Source organism: Ranitomeya variabilis, chromosome 7, assembly GCF_051348905.1.
Source record: "Ranitomeya variabilis isolate aRanVar5 chromosome 7, aRanVar5.hap1, whole genome shotgun sequence".
NCBI lineage: Eukaryota > Metazoa > Chordata > Amphibia > Anura > Dendrobatidae > Ranitomeya > Ranitomeya variabilis.
The window spans coordinates 79,565,735-79,581,943 of record NC_135238.1 but is presented as its reverse complement, the minus strand read 5'-3'; the positions used below and the strand labels follow the sequence as shown (position 1 = coordinate 79,581,943).

The 16,209-nt window shown below is 46.1% G+C and overlaps 1 protein-coding gene across 1 annotated transcript in view; it reads left to right on the top strand.

The window, feature by feature from the left end:
- The window catches only part of FOXK1 (forkhead box K1), a 115,243-nt gene that overhangs the window by 19,405 nt on the left and 79,629 nt on the right, over positions 1–16,209 (top strand). The window contains exon 2 of the mRNA XM_077275339.1: positions 7,512–7,700. Coding sequence (XP_077131454.1) covers positions 7,512–7,700 — 189 coding nt within the window. The remainder of the gene's footprint in view (positions 1–7,511; positions 7,701–16,209) is intronic.

Below are 16,209 nucleotides of genomic sequence, written 5' to 3'. Positions count from 1 at the left end.
GTACATACTTACATTCCGGTGTCTGTCCCCCGGCGTTCTGCTTCTCTGCACTGTGTAAGCACCATAGCCGGAAAGCAGAGCGGTGACGTCACCGCTGTGCTAGCTTTCCGGCCGGCAGGCGCTCACAGTGCAGAGAAGCTGAGACGCCGGAGGACAGACACCGGAATGTAAGTATGTACTGTTTGTTTTTTTTACGTTTACGCTGGTAACCAGGGTAAACATCGGGTTACTAAGCGCGGCCCTGCGCTTAGTTACCCGATGTTTACCCTGGTTACAAGCGAACACATCGCTGGATCGCTGTCACACACAACGATCCAGCGATGTCAGCGGGTGATCAAGCGACGAAAGAAAGTTCCAAACGATCTGCTACGACGTACGATTCTCAGCAGGGTTCCTGATCGCTGCTGCGTGTCAGACACAACGATATCGTAACGATATCGCTAGAACGTCACGAATCGTACCGTCGTAGCGATGAAAATGGCACTGTGTGACGGTACCCTTAGTGGCAAGTCGGCCTTCTCTCTGCTGAGATGACTCATTGGCCTTTGAGAAAGCAGCTCTTCTTCTCTTATCTGCAAGCCTCGCTTCCCTTTCCTCAGAAAGTTCATTGGCTCTTGAGGAAGCAGCTCTTGTTCTCTTGTCTGCAAGCCTCACTTCCCTCTCCTCAGAAAGTTCATTAGCTCTTGTTCTCTTGTCTGCAAGCCTTGTTTCCCTCTGCTCAGAAAGTTTATTGGCTCTTAAAAAAAGCAGCTGCTGTTCTCATGTGTGTCAGCCTTGTTTCTCGGTCCTCACATTTTTCATTGGCCCATAATGCAGCTTTTCTTTTCGAATCAGCTGACATTCGTGCCATGGAATTCCTTTTCTTATGAGGCATTATTGTGGTAAAAATAGTCTGTAACTGGCAGTTTCTATATCCTCTCACATAGAGGTAATGTGACTGACATCAGCCTTTCCACCAACACACCCTAACTGACATGCTATTACCTCACACAAGCTTTGTTATACTGAGAATGTCCTTTGTTGCCTATATTAACCAATCGGAGCTCAGATTAATTAACTGTAGCAAAATAGAAGCTGAGCTGTGATTGGTTGTTATTGGCAGCCTGATAAATCCCAGCCAACAGGAAGCCCTCCCCCCTGGCAGTATATATTAGCTCACACATACACATAATAGACAGGTCATGTGACTGACAGCTGTCGTATTTCCTATATGGTACATTTGTTGCTCTTGTAGTTTGTCTGCTTATTAATCAAATTTTTATTTTTGAAGGATAGTACCAGACTTGTGTGTGTTTTAGGGCAAGTTTCATGTGTCAAGTTGTGTGTGTTGAGTTGCGTGTGGCGACATGCGTGTAGCAACTTTTGTTTGTGTCGAGTTGCATGTGACAGGTTAGTGTAGCAAGTTGTGTGCAGCAAGTTTTGCGCGTGGCGAGTTTTATGTGTGGTGCGTTTTGAGTATGTGCAAGTTTTGTGTGAGGCAACTTTTGCATGTGTTGCAACTTTTGTGCATGTGACAATTTTTTTGCATGTGGCGAGTTTTTCATGAGGTGAGTTTTGCACGTGTGGCGAGTTTTGCGTGAGCCTAGTTTTGCATGTGGCAAATTTTGCGCGTGGCGAGTTTTGAGTGGCGACTTTTGTGTTTCGACTTTTATGTGGCGAGGTTGGTGTACGTAATATAGAAAAGAGAGACATATGAGTCAATGCTAGTTTATCAAAACTGAACATTATTTATTTTAATCAATAGAACACATTAAATATAATACAAAAATTAAAAAAGCGCAACGTGTAGAGCAGTATAACAAACACATCTATATATATATATATATATATATATATATATATATACTGGGTCAGTGACCAAAATCCAAGATAAAGAGTACCAGGTCATACTGCAATGCACCAAGGGCAACTGAAAATTTATATTATAATGCTGCAGAAATAAGTAATACCACAAGGTGGTACAGTGTTGGTGCAGCAAAAAAGAGAGGCAGCGAAGTTCACTGGAGTTTTTCGCATCTATAACAGACTATCAATGCATGTGCGTGGACATCTGTTAACCTTACATATGCTATTCACCAATTTCTGAATACCACCAGAGTGAGATGCAGCAAAAAAGAATAAACAATATAGTCAAATACCATTACCCGTCATGGTGCAGAGCAGGGGACTCCGGACTCACTCCCCGACGTACGTTTCAGTACAGATAACCTTCTTCAGGGGTCGTGGATAGAGGGGGTAAAGGTCCCTGTATTTATATCTGTTCTGCTGATTGTTTCCTACAGAGGCACCAATTGTAAACTGTCTAATGCACATGCGCTCAGCCCTCCTGCCGCCTACCGCTGCACACCGACGCCACTCAATCCAGACCCGGTCACGTGGGGCGGCCAGCGCCTAGCCGTCACCACGCAACCAGGATCACAGAGAGCGGCGCCGGTGCACAGAAGGGAGGCGAGCAGAGAGGCCGATTCAGAAGATACCAATAGTAAGATGTCTGATGCGCACGCTCGCAGCCGCCGTTCCGCCCCTCGTTGCACACCGACACCACCTGATCTGGACCCGGTCACGTGGGGCGGCCAGCGCCTAGCCGTCACCACGCAACCAGGATCACAGGCAGCGACGCCGATGCACAGAAAGAGGCAAGCCGAGAAACCGCACGGTGTGCACACCGGACCCAAGCCAATGTACAGACTCAGTTGGGCTACATATATCTATTATCATGGGTACCTGTGACCAAGCCTAGATAAAGTGCAAGACAATTTTACAAACAGTAAATATTTCAGGTCATAAATACAATTACACATTAATCCATAATAAATAACCTGCACATATAGAAAAAGACAAACAGCAGGCAGCCAAAAATGCAGGTACTGTATATTAAAATGAAATCCAATTTCTTTCAGTCCAAAAGTGGGCAACAGTACATAGATTTCTTGAATAACATGGCAGGCTTAATAGACGGACCTAGGGACATTTTTCATCCATCCAAGAGATGTCACTTGAAGTCACATAGGTAGACTAGTAGATACAGGTCATCGCTTAAGTTAAAAAACAAAAACAACAGCAACAAAATGAGTGCACAAGCCAGAAATGAACAGAAATATAAAATTAGCCATTAAAATCATACGAGTGGCAGGAGATTGGCAAGGATACATACGGACAACTAGGAATGATATGTTTCTATAGAAATGAGGCAAAACCTTGTGACTCATTGAGTCCATTGGGAGACATAGTCCCCAATATGGTTATCCATCTACACTCTTTTTGGGCTAATAGACGTTTAATGTCTCCACCACGTATGCCGCACTGGATATGTTGGATACCCCTCACCATGAATGATTTGGAGTTACTCTGATGGAACAGTTTGTAATGTCTCGGTATTGTCTTCAGAAGGGTTAGATCATCAACTGTAGCTGCTGCCTGGATATCTTGTACATGCTCCCGTGTACGTATCCTCAGTTGATGGGACGTTAGGCCGATATACACTTTAGGACATCCACATGTCGCATAGTATATCGCCTGTGTAGTTGCACACGTGATATGTTGTTTAATAGAAAAACTTTTTCTGCCATCCACCGAAGTGAAGGTAGTTGTCCTAACAGTGTTTTTACAGGCCACACATTTCCCACATGGGAAACATCCCAATGGGGGACCACAAGAATTAAAGAAATTTTTAATTGTCGGCACATAATGGCTATGCACCAAAATGTCAGCTAAATTAGGGCTCCTTCTTGCCGTCATCAGAGGAGATTTAGGTAGACAGCCTGCCGAAACTGTGTTGGTGTATGTGTGGCGAAATGTGTGCTGAGGGTGGTATATGTGTTCAAGCACGTGGTAGTGTGTGGCGCATTTTGTGTGTGTGTTCATATCCCCATGTGTGGTGAGTATCTCATGTCAGGGTCCCACCTTAGCAACTGTACGGTATATACTCTTTGGCGCCATCACTCTCATTCTTTAAGTCCCCCTTGTTCACATCTGGCAGCTGTCAAATTGCCTCCAACACTTTTCCATTCACTTTTTCCCCATTATGTAGCTAGGGGGGAAATTGTTTGGTGAATTGGAACGTGCGGGGTTAAAATTTCGCCTCACAACATAGCCTATGACACTCTCGGGGTCCAGACGTGTGACTGTGCAACATTTTGTGGCTGTAGCTGCGACGGTGCAGGTGCCAATCCCGGACACACACACACACACACACACACACACACACACACACACACAGCTTCATATATTAGATATCAATATTGTACATAGAAGTAAAGCTGGCAATTCATCTGCCATCTACTGTAAAATCACTGCAGGAGCCGACATGATAGAAGAGATTGATTACATATAGTAAATACACATAGAATAGTTATGTCTGTGACAAATACAATTAGTGCAGTGTGTGTAAAAATTACTGTACATGTATTTAATTAACAAAAGATTATTTTTCTGAAAAAAAAAAAAAAATGGCGTGGGCTCCAGGGCAATTTTCGTAACCAGCAGAGGGAAAGCCGACGGCTGGGGGCCGATGTTTATAACCTGGGAAGGGGAAATGCCCATGGAGCTTCCCAGGCTACTAATATCAGCTCACAGCTGTATACTTAGCCTTTGCTGGCTATTGAAATGGGAGACCCTAAAAAAAATTACGTAGGGTCCCCCTATAATTAATAACGAGCAAAGGGTATGCAGACAGCTGTGGACTGATATTAATAGCCTAGGAAGGGGCCATGGATACTGGGCCCCCAGGCTAAAAACATCAGCTCTCAGCCGCCCCAGAAAAGGCACATCTCTAAGATGCGCCAATTCCGGCACTTACCCTCGCTCTTCCCACTTGCCCTATAGTGGTGGCAAGTGGGGTGATAGTTGGGGTGTTGATGTCATCTTTGTATTGTCATCTCTGTGAACTCCTATTGCCTATCTGACGGCAGCTCGAGCGTGAGAACGTTCTCCTGCTCGCGGTGATGTCAGACAGGTCCTGCGAGTTCACAGCCAATGAACTCGCTTCACCGATCTGATGTCAGCGGGAGTGCGATGGGAAATTTTTCTTGCACCCATAAGCTGTCATTGGCGAGTCTTGGTGCCAATCTCAGCATGCTGCGATCTTAAGCACACGCTGAATATGCCCGAGAAAATAATCTATGGGGCAGCTCACAGCTCCGTTTAACACTGGGCCGAGTGCTAAGCGATGTTTTCTCGCTTAGCACTCGCCCGTATTCTACGGTAGTGTGACCCCGACCTTACCCATACAGACAAGCGATTTAAAGAGGACGATTTACTGATTTTAAGTTTAATCTGTACCTCCTCCAGTTGATTCTGCTCCACCAATTCTGGAGCAGTTTTTCTTTTTGTATATGCCCCTCCATTCTAAAGTTATGCCTTCTGGTAATTAAAAACACAGAATGTGCAAATTGGATTTGTTTCACGTGAATTGTGAGAACTCAGCAGTTGCCACTTCCCTTCCATGGCAGTGTACCGCCAGAGTTCAGGAGAGAAGCAGAGCGTTATCTGTAAGTTATGTCCGATGCTTTGGCTCTCCAGCACTGCTTTGTTGTGCCCCAGCTCTCCAGTGCTGCTGCTTTGCTGTGCCCCAACACTCCAGCGCTGCTGTGGCTTTGCTGTGCCCCAACACTCCAACGCTGCTGCTGCTTTGCTGTGCCCCAACACTCCAGCGCTGCTGCTGCTTTACTGTGCCCCAAAAATCCAGTGCTGCTGCTTTACTGTGCCCCAACAATCCAGCGCTGCTGCTGCTTTGCTGTGCCCCAGCTCTCCAGCGCTGCTGCTTTGCTGTGCTGCAGCTCTCCAGCGCTTCTGCTGCTTTTTTGCTGTGCCCCAGCTCTCCAGCGCTGCTGCTTTGCTGTGTCCCAGCTCTCCACTGCTGCTGCTGTTGCTTTGCTGTGCCCCAGCTCTCCAGCGCTGCTGCTGCTTTGCTGTGCTGCAGCTCTCCAGCGCTTCTGCTTTGCTGTGCCCCAGCTCTCCAGCGCTGCTGCTTTGCTGTGCCCCAGCTATCCAGCGCTGCTGCTTTGCTGTGCCCCAGCTCCCCAGCGCTACTGCTGTTGCTTTGCTGTGTCCCAGCTCTCCAGCGCTGCTGCTTTGCTGTGCCGCAGCTCTCCAGCGCTGCTGCTGCTTTGCTGTGCCCTAGCTCTCCATCGCTGCTGCTGCTTTGCTGTGTCCCAGCTCTTCAGTGCTGCTGCTGTTGCTTTGCTGTGCCCCAGCTCTCCAGCGCTGCTGCTGTTGCTTTGCTGTGCCCCAGCGCTGCTGCTGTTGCTTTGCTGTGTCCCAGCTCTCCAGCGCTGCTGCTGTTGCTTTGGTGTATCCCAGCTCTCCAGTGCCTCTGCTGCTTTGCTGTGTCCCAGCTCTCCAGCACTGCTGCTGATTTGCTGTGTCCCAGCTCTCCAGCGCTGCTGCTTTGCTGTGTCCCAGCTCTCCAGCGATGCTGCTGCCTTGCTATGTCCCAGCGCTGCTGCTTTGCTATGTCCCAGCTTTCCAGCTGCTGCTGCTGCTGCTGCTTTGCTGTATCCCAGCTCTCCAGCGCTGCTGCTTTGCTATGTCCCAGCTTTCCAGCTGCTGCTGCTGCTTTGCTGTGTCCCAGCTCCAGCGCGGCTGCTTTGCTGTGTCCCAGCTCCAGCGCGGCTGCTTTGCTGTGTCCCAGCTCCAGCGCTGCTGATTTGCTGTGTCCCAGCTCTCCAGCGCTGCTGCTTTGCTATGTCCCAGCTCTCCAGCTGCTTCTTTGTTGCTTTGCTGTGTCTCAGCTCTCCAGCGCTGCTGCTGTTACTTTGCTGTGTCCCAGCTCTCCAGCGCTGCTGCTTTGCTGTGTCCCAGCTCTCCAGCTCTGCTACTGTTGCTTTGCTGTGTCCCTGCTCTCCAGCGCTGCTGCTGCTTTCCTGTACCTCAGCTCTCCTGTGCTGCTGCAGCCCATCAATCACATGACCATTGTAGATCCCCCCTCCCATTTTCAGTACTTTGTTTTATATGATGAATGGCTTTTAAAAACTAGAGCTTGTCCTACAAAAACAAGCCCTCATATGGCTATGTCAATGGAAAAATAAAAGAAAATGATGCCTCTTGGGAGGAAAAAACAAAACTGCAAAAATGAAAATTTGACCTTGATGGGAAGCAGTTAATACATAGAAACAAAAGCATGTGTATAGATTCTCATTTCTCTGTGTAACTGTTGAAGACAATGCTCGAGCATATGTAATTCTGCGGTGTCCACTACAAGATAACAGGCCTGGATCTGAGCTCAAAATAGGTTGTGTCTGCGTATCATCCACCGCGCTCATGGAGTTTAATGATTTCTTCACATCCTGTCACTGATGACCTACTGGAGCCTATGTGTCAGTTCATATATGTTAAGTGTACTTGTAGTTATGATTGTTGTAGTATGTGGTGGTGTTTTCCTGTATATGTCCCAGCAGCAGAGTGCATACAATACCCTATCACCCTTTCAGTTAGTAGTAATAATCTTGTATTTCCAGTGCATTATAACATGCAGTCTCAGTTTTAGACTTACATGACGTAATTTCTTACAGGTGCACATTCCGGTTCCCCAGCACTGTCATAAAGATAAAGTTTTCTGCTCTTTATCAAGAAAAGGAGGTAAAACCTCCCATGCCACCTTCACCAATATATCGTCACATTTCACCTTTGAAAATCCACATACCAGAACCAGATCTGAGAAGCTTTGCCAGTCCCTTACCGTCACCAACTGGAACTATCAGGTGAGGGTCCTGTTACATACAGACCGTTTTCCCATATTTAACAGCAGCTCATAGATGGATGTCATGTTGTTGTAATATTGGAATTGGAAAACCAAATGAATGGGATGTTAATTTTTCCCTACATTTATTTATTATTATTATACATTTTTATAGCGCCATTTATTCCATGGCGCTTTACATGTGAATACAGGGCAAATATAGACAAATACATTAAACATGAGCAAAAAACAAGGCACACAGGTACATAAGGAGGGAAGACCCTGCCAGCGAGGGCTCACAGTCTGCAGGGGATGGGTGATGATACACTAGGAGAGGGCAGACCTGGTTGTGCAGCGGTTCAGTAGGTTCAGGATCACTGCAGGATGTAGGCTTGTCAGAAGAGGTGAGTCTTCAGGTTCTTTTTGAAGGTGTCTATGGTAGGCAAGAGTCTGATGTGTTGGGGTAGAGAGTCCCAGAGTATGGGGGAAGCACAGGAGAAGTCTTGAATGCGGTTGTGGGAAGAAGAGATGAGAGGGGAGTAGAGAAGGAGATCTTGAGAGGATCGGAGGTTGCGTGTAGGTGGGTACCAGGAGACCATGTCACAGATGTATGGAGGAGACAGGTTGTGGATGGCTTTGTATGTCATTGTGAGGGTTTTGAACTGGAGTCTCTGGGCCATAGGAAACCAGTGAAGGGCTTGGCATAGGGGAGAGGCTGGGGAATAGCGGGGAGACAAGTAGATTAGTCGGGCAGCAGAGTGTAGGATGGATTGGAGTGGTGCCAGAGTCATAGAGGGGAGTCCAGAGAGTAGGAGGTTGCAGTAGTCAAGGCGGGAGATAAGGGCATGCACTAGTGTTTTTGTGGTGTCACGGTCAAGGAATGCGCGGATTCGGGAAATATTTTTGAGTTTGAGATGGCAGGAGGAGGCAAGGGCTTGGATATGTGGCTTGAAAGAGAGGGCAAAGTCGAGGATCACCGCGAGGCACCAGGCTTGTGGGACTGGGGAAAGTGAGCAGCCATTGACATTGATGGATAGGTATGGTGGAGGGGTAGAGTGAGATGGGGCAAAGATGATGAATTCTGTTTTGTCCATGTTCAGTTTTAGAAAGCGAGCAGAAAAGAAGGCTGAAATAGCAGACAGTGTGGGATTTTGGTAAGTAAGGAGGTGAGGTCAGGTCAGGTCCAGATAGGTAGATCTGTGTGTCATCGGCGTAGAGATGGTACTGCATACCGTGGGATTCTATTAGCTGTCCAAGGCCGAAGAGATCTTGTCACTTGTGATGCCCAAACCACAGGCAGCATGAATCGAAGAATGGCTGCACTAATGCAGCCAAGACGAGATTCATCCACTGCCGCCTGTGGTCTAACTGGCTTCTCCCTTCACTGCTCCCATTGACTGACATCTATCTCTCTCTTATGTATGGACATGGGAGAGACCTGTGAATTACAAGAGTGGTGCAAGGAGACCCAGCGCTGGACTAGTCGGGTTTCTGCCAATGGTCCCCAGCTGGCTCCTCAAACTGTTTTCTTTCAAACACCTGAGCGTTTTAGAGAAAGACAAACCGCGATGCAATCGTGCAGCCAGGCTTTGGTCAGCAATAATTGCGTGCCATGTTCCCATTATTGCTTACTTACCAAATGTACAGTTATATGAAAAAGTTTGGGCACCCCTATTAATCTTAAGCTTAATGTTTTATAAAAATTGTTTTTTTTGCAGCTATTCAGTTTCATATATCTAATAACTGTTGGACACAGTTATGTTTCTGCCTTGAAATGAGGTTTATTCTACTAACAGATAATGTGCCATCTGCATTCAAACAAAATTTGACAGGTGCATAAGTATGGGCACCTCACCAGAAAAGTGACATTAATATTTATTAGATCCTCCTTTTGCAAAAATAACAGCCTCTAGTCGCTTCCTGTAGCTTTTAATGAGTTCCTGGATCCTGGATGAAGGTATTTTTGACCATTCCTCTTTACCCCCTTAGTGACAGAGCCAATTTGGTACTTAATGACCGAGCCAATTTTTACAATTCTGACCAGTGTCACTTTATGAGGTTATAACTCTGGAACGCTTTATCGGATCCCGCTGATTCTGAGATTGTTTTTTCGTGACATGTTGTACTTCAAGTTAGTGGTAACATTTCTTCGATATTACTTGCGATTATTTATGAAAAAAATGGAAATATGGCGAAAATTTTTAAAATTTTGCAATTTTCAAACTTTGTATTTTTATGCCCTTAAATCAGAGAGATATGTCACAAAAAATAGTTAATAAATAACATTTCTCACATGTCTACTTTACATCAGCACAATTTTGGAAACAATTTTTTTTTTTGTTAGGGAGTTATAAGGGTTAAAAGTTGACCAGCAATTTCTCATTTTTACAACACCATGTTTTTTTTAGGGACCACATCACCTTTGAAGTGATTTTGAGGGGTCTATATGATAGAAAATAACCAAGTGTGACACCATTCTAAAAACTGCACCCCTCAAGCTGCTCAAAACCACATTCAAGAAGTTTATTAACCCTTTACGTACTTCACAGGAACTAAAACAATGTGGAAGAAAAAAATTAACATTTTACTTTTTTTTGCAAACATTTTACTTCAGAACCATTTTTTTTAATTTTCACAAGTGTAAAAACAGAAATTTAACCACAAATTTTGTTGTGCAATTTTTCCTGAGTACGCCGATACCCCATATGTGGAGGTAAACCACTGTTTGGGCGCACCGCAGAGCTTGGAAGTGAAGGAGCACCGTTTGACTGTTTCAATGCAGAATTGGCTGGAATTGAGATCGGACGCCATGTCGCGTTTGGAGAGCCCCTAATGTGCCTAAACAGTGGAAACCCCCCACAAGTGACACCATTTTGGAAACTAGACCCCCCAAGGAACTTATCTAGATGTGTGGTGAGCACTTTGAACCCCCAAGTGCTTCACAGAAGTTTATAACGTAGAGCCGTGAAAATAAAAAATCGCATTTGTTTTCACAAAAATGATTTTTTCGCCCACAAATTCTTATTTTCACAAGGGTAACAGGAGAAATTAGACCACAAAAGTTGTTGTGCAATTTCTCCTGAGTACGTCGATACCCCATATGTGGAGGTAAACCACTGTTTGGGCGCACCGCAGAGCTTGGAAGTGAAGGAGCACCGTTTGACTTTTTCAATGCAGAATTGGCTGGAATTGAGATCGGATGCCATGTCGCGTTTGGAGAGTCCCTGATGTGCCTAAACAGTGGAAACCCCCCACAAGTGATACCATTTTGGAAACTAGACCCCCCAAGGAACTTATCTAGATGTGTGGTGAGCACTTTGAACCCCCAAGTGCTTCACAGAAGTTTATAACGTAGAGCCGTGAAAATAAAAAATCTCATTTTTTCTACAAAAATGATCTTTTTGCCCCCAAATTTTTATTTTCACAAGGGTAACAGGAGAAATTAGACCACAAAAGTTGTTGTGCAATTTCTCCTGAGTACGTCGATACCCCATATGTGGAGGTAAACCACTGTTTGGGCGCACCGCAGAGCTTGGAAGTGAAGGAGCACCGTTTGACTTTTTCAATGCAGAATTGGCTGGAATTGAGATCAGATGCCATGTCGCGTTTGGAGAGTCCCTGATGTGCCTAAACAGTGGAAACCCCCCACAAGTGATACCATTTTGGAAACTAGACCCCCCAAGGAACTTATCTAGATGTGTGGTGAGCACTTTGAACCCCCAAGTGCTTCACAGAAGTTTATAACGTAGAGCCGTGAAAATAAAAAATCTCATTTTTTCTACAAAAATGATCTTTTTGCCCCCAAATTTTTATTTTCACAAGGGTAACAGGAGAAATTAGACCACAAAAGTTGTTGTGCAATTTCTCCTGAGTACGTCGATACCCCATATGTGGAGGTAAACCACTGTTTGGGCGCACCGCAGAGCTTGGGAGTGAAGGAGCACCGTTTGACTTTTTCAATGCAGAATTGGCTGGAATTGAGATCGGATGCCATGTCGCGTTTGGAGAGTCCCTGATGTGCCTAAACAGTGGAAACCCCCCACAAGTGATACCATTTTGGAAACTAGACCCCCCAAGGAACTTATCTAGATGTGTGGTGAGCACTTTGAACCCCCAAGTGCTTCACAGAAGTTTATAACGTAGAGCCGTGAAAATAAAAAATCTCATTTTTTCTACAAAAATGATCTTTTTGCCCCCAAATTTTTATTTTCACAAGGGTAACAGGAGAAATTAGACCACAAAAGTTGTTGTGCAATTTCTCCTGAGTACGTCGATACCCCATATATGGGGGTAAACCACTGTTTGGGCGCACCGCAGAGCTTGGAAGAGAAGGAGTGTCGCTTTACTTTTTCAATGTAGAATTGGCTGGAATTGAGATCGGACGCCATGTCACGTTTGGAGAGCCGCTGATGTGCCTAAACAGTAGAGACCCCCCACATATGACACCATTTTGGAAACTAGACCCCTTAAGGAACTTATCTAGATGTGTGGTGAGCACTTTAAACCCCCAGGTGCTTCACAGAAGTTTAGAACGTAGAGCCGTGAAAATAAAAAAATCGCATTTTTTCTACAAAAATGATCTTTTTGCCTCCAAATTTTTATTTTACCAAGGGTAACAGGAGAAAATGGACCCAAGAAGCTGTTGTACAATTTGTCTTGAGTACGCCGACACCCCATATGTGGGGGTAAACCACTGTTTGGGCGCATGGCTGAGCTCGGAAGCAAAGGAGCGCCATTTGACTTTTCAATGCAAAATTGACTGGAATTGAGATCGGACGCCATGTCGCGTTTGGAGAGCCCCTGATGTGCCTAAACAGCAGAAACCCCCCAAAAGTGACCCCATTTTGGAAACTAGACCCCCCATGGAACTTATCTAGATGTGTAGTGAGAACTTTGAATGCCCAAGTGCATCACAGAAGTTTATAATGCAGAGTCGTGAAAATAAAAAATATATATTTTTTAACAATAAAGATTTTTTAGCCCCCAAGTTTTTATTTTCACAAGGGTAACAAGAGAAATTGGACCCCAAAAGTTGTTGTCCAATTTGTCCTGAGTATGCTGGTACCCCATATGTGGGGGTAAACCACTGTTTGGGCGCATGGCAGAGCTCGGAAGGGAAGGAGTGCCATTTTGGAATGCAGACTTTGATAGAATTGTCTGCGGGCGTTATGTTGCCTTTGCAGACCCCTAATGTAACAAAACAGTAGAAACCCCCAACAAGTGACCCCATTTTGGAAAATAGACCCCCCAAGGAACTTATCTAGATAAGTGGTGAGAACTTTGAATGCCCAAGTGCTTCACAGAAGTTTATAATGCAGAGTAGTGAAAATAAAAAATATTTTTTTTCCCACAAAAAAGATTTTTTTAGCCCCCAAATTTTTATTTTCACAAGGGTAACAAGAGAAATTGGACCCCAAAAGTTGTTGTCCAATTTGTCCTGAGTATGCTGGTACCCCATATGTGGGGGTAAACCACTGTTTGGGCGCACGGCAGAGCTCGGAAGGGAAGGAGCGCCATTTTGCAATGCAGACTTTGATAGAATTGTCTGCGGGCGTTATGTTGCGTTTGCAGACCCCTAATGTACCTAAACAGTAGAAACCCCCACAAGTGACCAAATTTTGGAAACTAGACCCCCTAAGGAACTTATCTAGATATGTGGTGAGAACTTTGAAAGCTCAAGTGCTTCACAGAAATTTATAATGCAGAGTAGTGAAAATAAAAAAATATATTTTTTTCCAACAAAAAAGATTTTTAGCCCCCAAGTTTTTATTTTCACAAGGGTAACAGGAGAAATTGGACCCCAAAAGTTGTTGTCCAATTTATCCCGAGTACGCTGATGCCCCATATGTGGGGGTAAACCACTGTTTGGGCGCACGGCAGAGCTCAGAAGGGAGGGAGTACCATTTGACTTTTTTAGCGCAAAATTGGCTGTCGTGTTTGGAGACCCCCTGATGTACCTAAACAGTGGAAACCCCCCAATTCTAACTCCAACCCTAACCCCAACACAGCCCTAACCCTAATCTCAACCCGATCCATAATCCTAATCACAACCCTAACGATAATCACAACCCTAACCCCAAAACAGCCCTAATCTCAACCCTAACCATAACCCTAATCAAAACCCTAAATCCAACACACCCCTAACCCTAATCCCAACCCTAACCCTAATCCCAACCCTAATCCCAAACGTAACACTAATCCCAACCCTAATCCAAACCCTAACCCTAATCCCAACTCTAACCCTAACTTTAGCCCCAACCCTAACTTTAGCCCCAACCCTAACCATAACTTTAGCCCCCGTCGTCACAAAAAAAGTTCAATGTAACCTTTTTTTTGTACGTCGCGTCCGCCATTTCCGCGGATGCGTGGCCGTAACTCTGCCCCCTCCTCCCCAGGACATAGACTGGGCAGCGGATGCGTTGAAAAACTGCATCCGCTGCCCACGTTGTGCACAATTTTCACAACGTGCGTCGGTACATCGGGCCGACGCATTGCGACCGCCCCGTACCGACGCAAGTGTGAAAGAAGCCTTAGGCTACTTTCAGACATAGCGCATTTTTGAGCGCTATTTTGCGGGCGCTTTTCAAAAATGCGCAATGTCATTTTCGTCTGCCGGCAAAGTGAATGAGAAATTCACTTTGCCGTTCAGACACACCGCAAAAAAACGCGGCGCTTTTGTCTGCAAACACGCCGGCGTAAAAAGAATTGACGTGTCAATTCTTTACGCAGCGGCGTGTCTGCGTATCCCCCTAGGGCCCCATATTACCTTCCACACACAGCGCCTTTGTCCTGGGTGTCGGCGTCTTTGTACGGAGGGGTTGACACCCAGGACCGGACGTGACGTCGGACAGGAAGAGGGAAGCCCCCGCCCCCCAGTGAAGCAGCATGGAGTCCTTCTGTGTGTGTGTGTGTGCGTGTGTGTGCGTGTGTGTGTCCCCATGCGACGCTAGTGCCACCATTGTGCTAAGTCGCCGTATGGGACTACTACTCCCATCCGGTATTAGGATGGGAGAGTTGTCCCTGTGTCCGGCGACTTAGCACAATTGTAAAGTTACACAAAACACCTACACACAATACACATACATGACACACAGTACATACAACATATAACACAGAGTATATACTCACCAACAGCACACTTGTAGGCGAAGCCCTCGATCCTCCAGGAAAAAATCCAAAAATAATAAACCAAATTCATACTCCCTGTCCGCAGAATCCATAAAACGAGTGTCCCACGCCGATCGGCTGCTCTCCGGCGATACACTGCCAGGAGCGAAGCTCCTAGCAGTGTATCGCGTACTGTTCCGGAGTTCAATGACTCCGGCGTCTCGGTTAACAGCAGTACAGCTGCGTTGAACTTTCCCACGCAGCACTGCCGTTAAGCGAGAGTGCCGGGGTCAATGACCGCCGGTAAACTCGCTCGCGCATGCGCAGTGACACACCGACAGGAACTATGGCTCCTGTCAGTGTGTTGCTGCAGCCGTGGAGAGCAGACATATCTCTGGATGTGTCTGTTCTCCATGGAAAATCTTGATACGTGGCACTTAAATATGTGGCAATTAAATACGTGACACGTGGCACTTATACGTGATACGTGTCACTTAAATACGTGGCACTGAAATACGTGATACGTGGCACTTTGATACGTGGCACGTGTCACTTAAATACGTGGCACTGAAATATGTGGCACGTGGCACTTTGATACGTGGCACGTGTCTCTTAAATACGTGGCACGTGGCACTGAAAGATGTGGCACGTGGCACTTTGATACGTGGCACGTGGCACTTTGATACGTGGCACTGAAATATGTGGCACGTGGCACTTTGATACGTGGCACGTGGCACTTTGATACGTGGCACGTGGCACTTTGATACGTGGCACTGAAATATGTGGCACGTGGCACTTTGATACGTGGCACGTGGCACTTTGATACGTGGCACGTGGCACTTTGATACGTGGCACGTGGCACTTTGATACGTGGCACGTGGCACTTTGATACGTGGCACTGAAATATGTGGCACGTGGCACTTTGATACGTGGCACGTGTCACTTAAATACGTGGCACGTGGCACTGAAATATGTGGCACGTGGCACTTTGATACGTGGCACGTGTCTCTTATACGTGGCACGTGTCACTGAAAGATGTGGCACGTGGCACTTTGATACGTGGCACGTGGCACTTTGATACGTGGCACGTGGCACTGAAAGATGTGGCACGTGGCACTTTGATACGTGGCACGTGGCACTTTGATACGTGGCACTGAAATATGTGGCACGTGGCACTTTGATACGTGGCACGTGGCACTTTGATACGTGGCACGTGGCACTTTGATACGTGGCACGTGGCACTTTGATACGTGGCACGTGGCACTTTGATACGTGGCACGTGGCACGTGGCACTTTGATACGTGGCACGTGTCACTTAAATACGTGGCACGTGGCACTGAAATATGTAGGACACGTCGCACAAAAAAGTTACATGTAGTTTTTTTTTGTGTCGACGGTCCGCTGAAGCACGACGCATCCGTCGC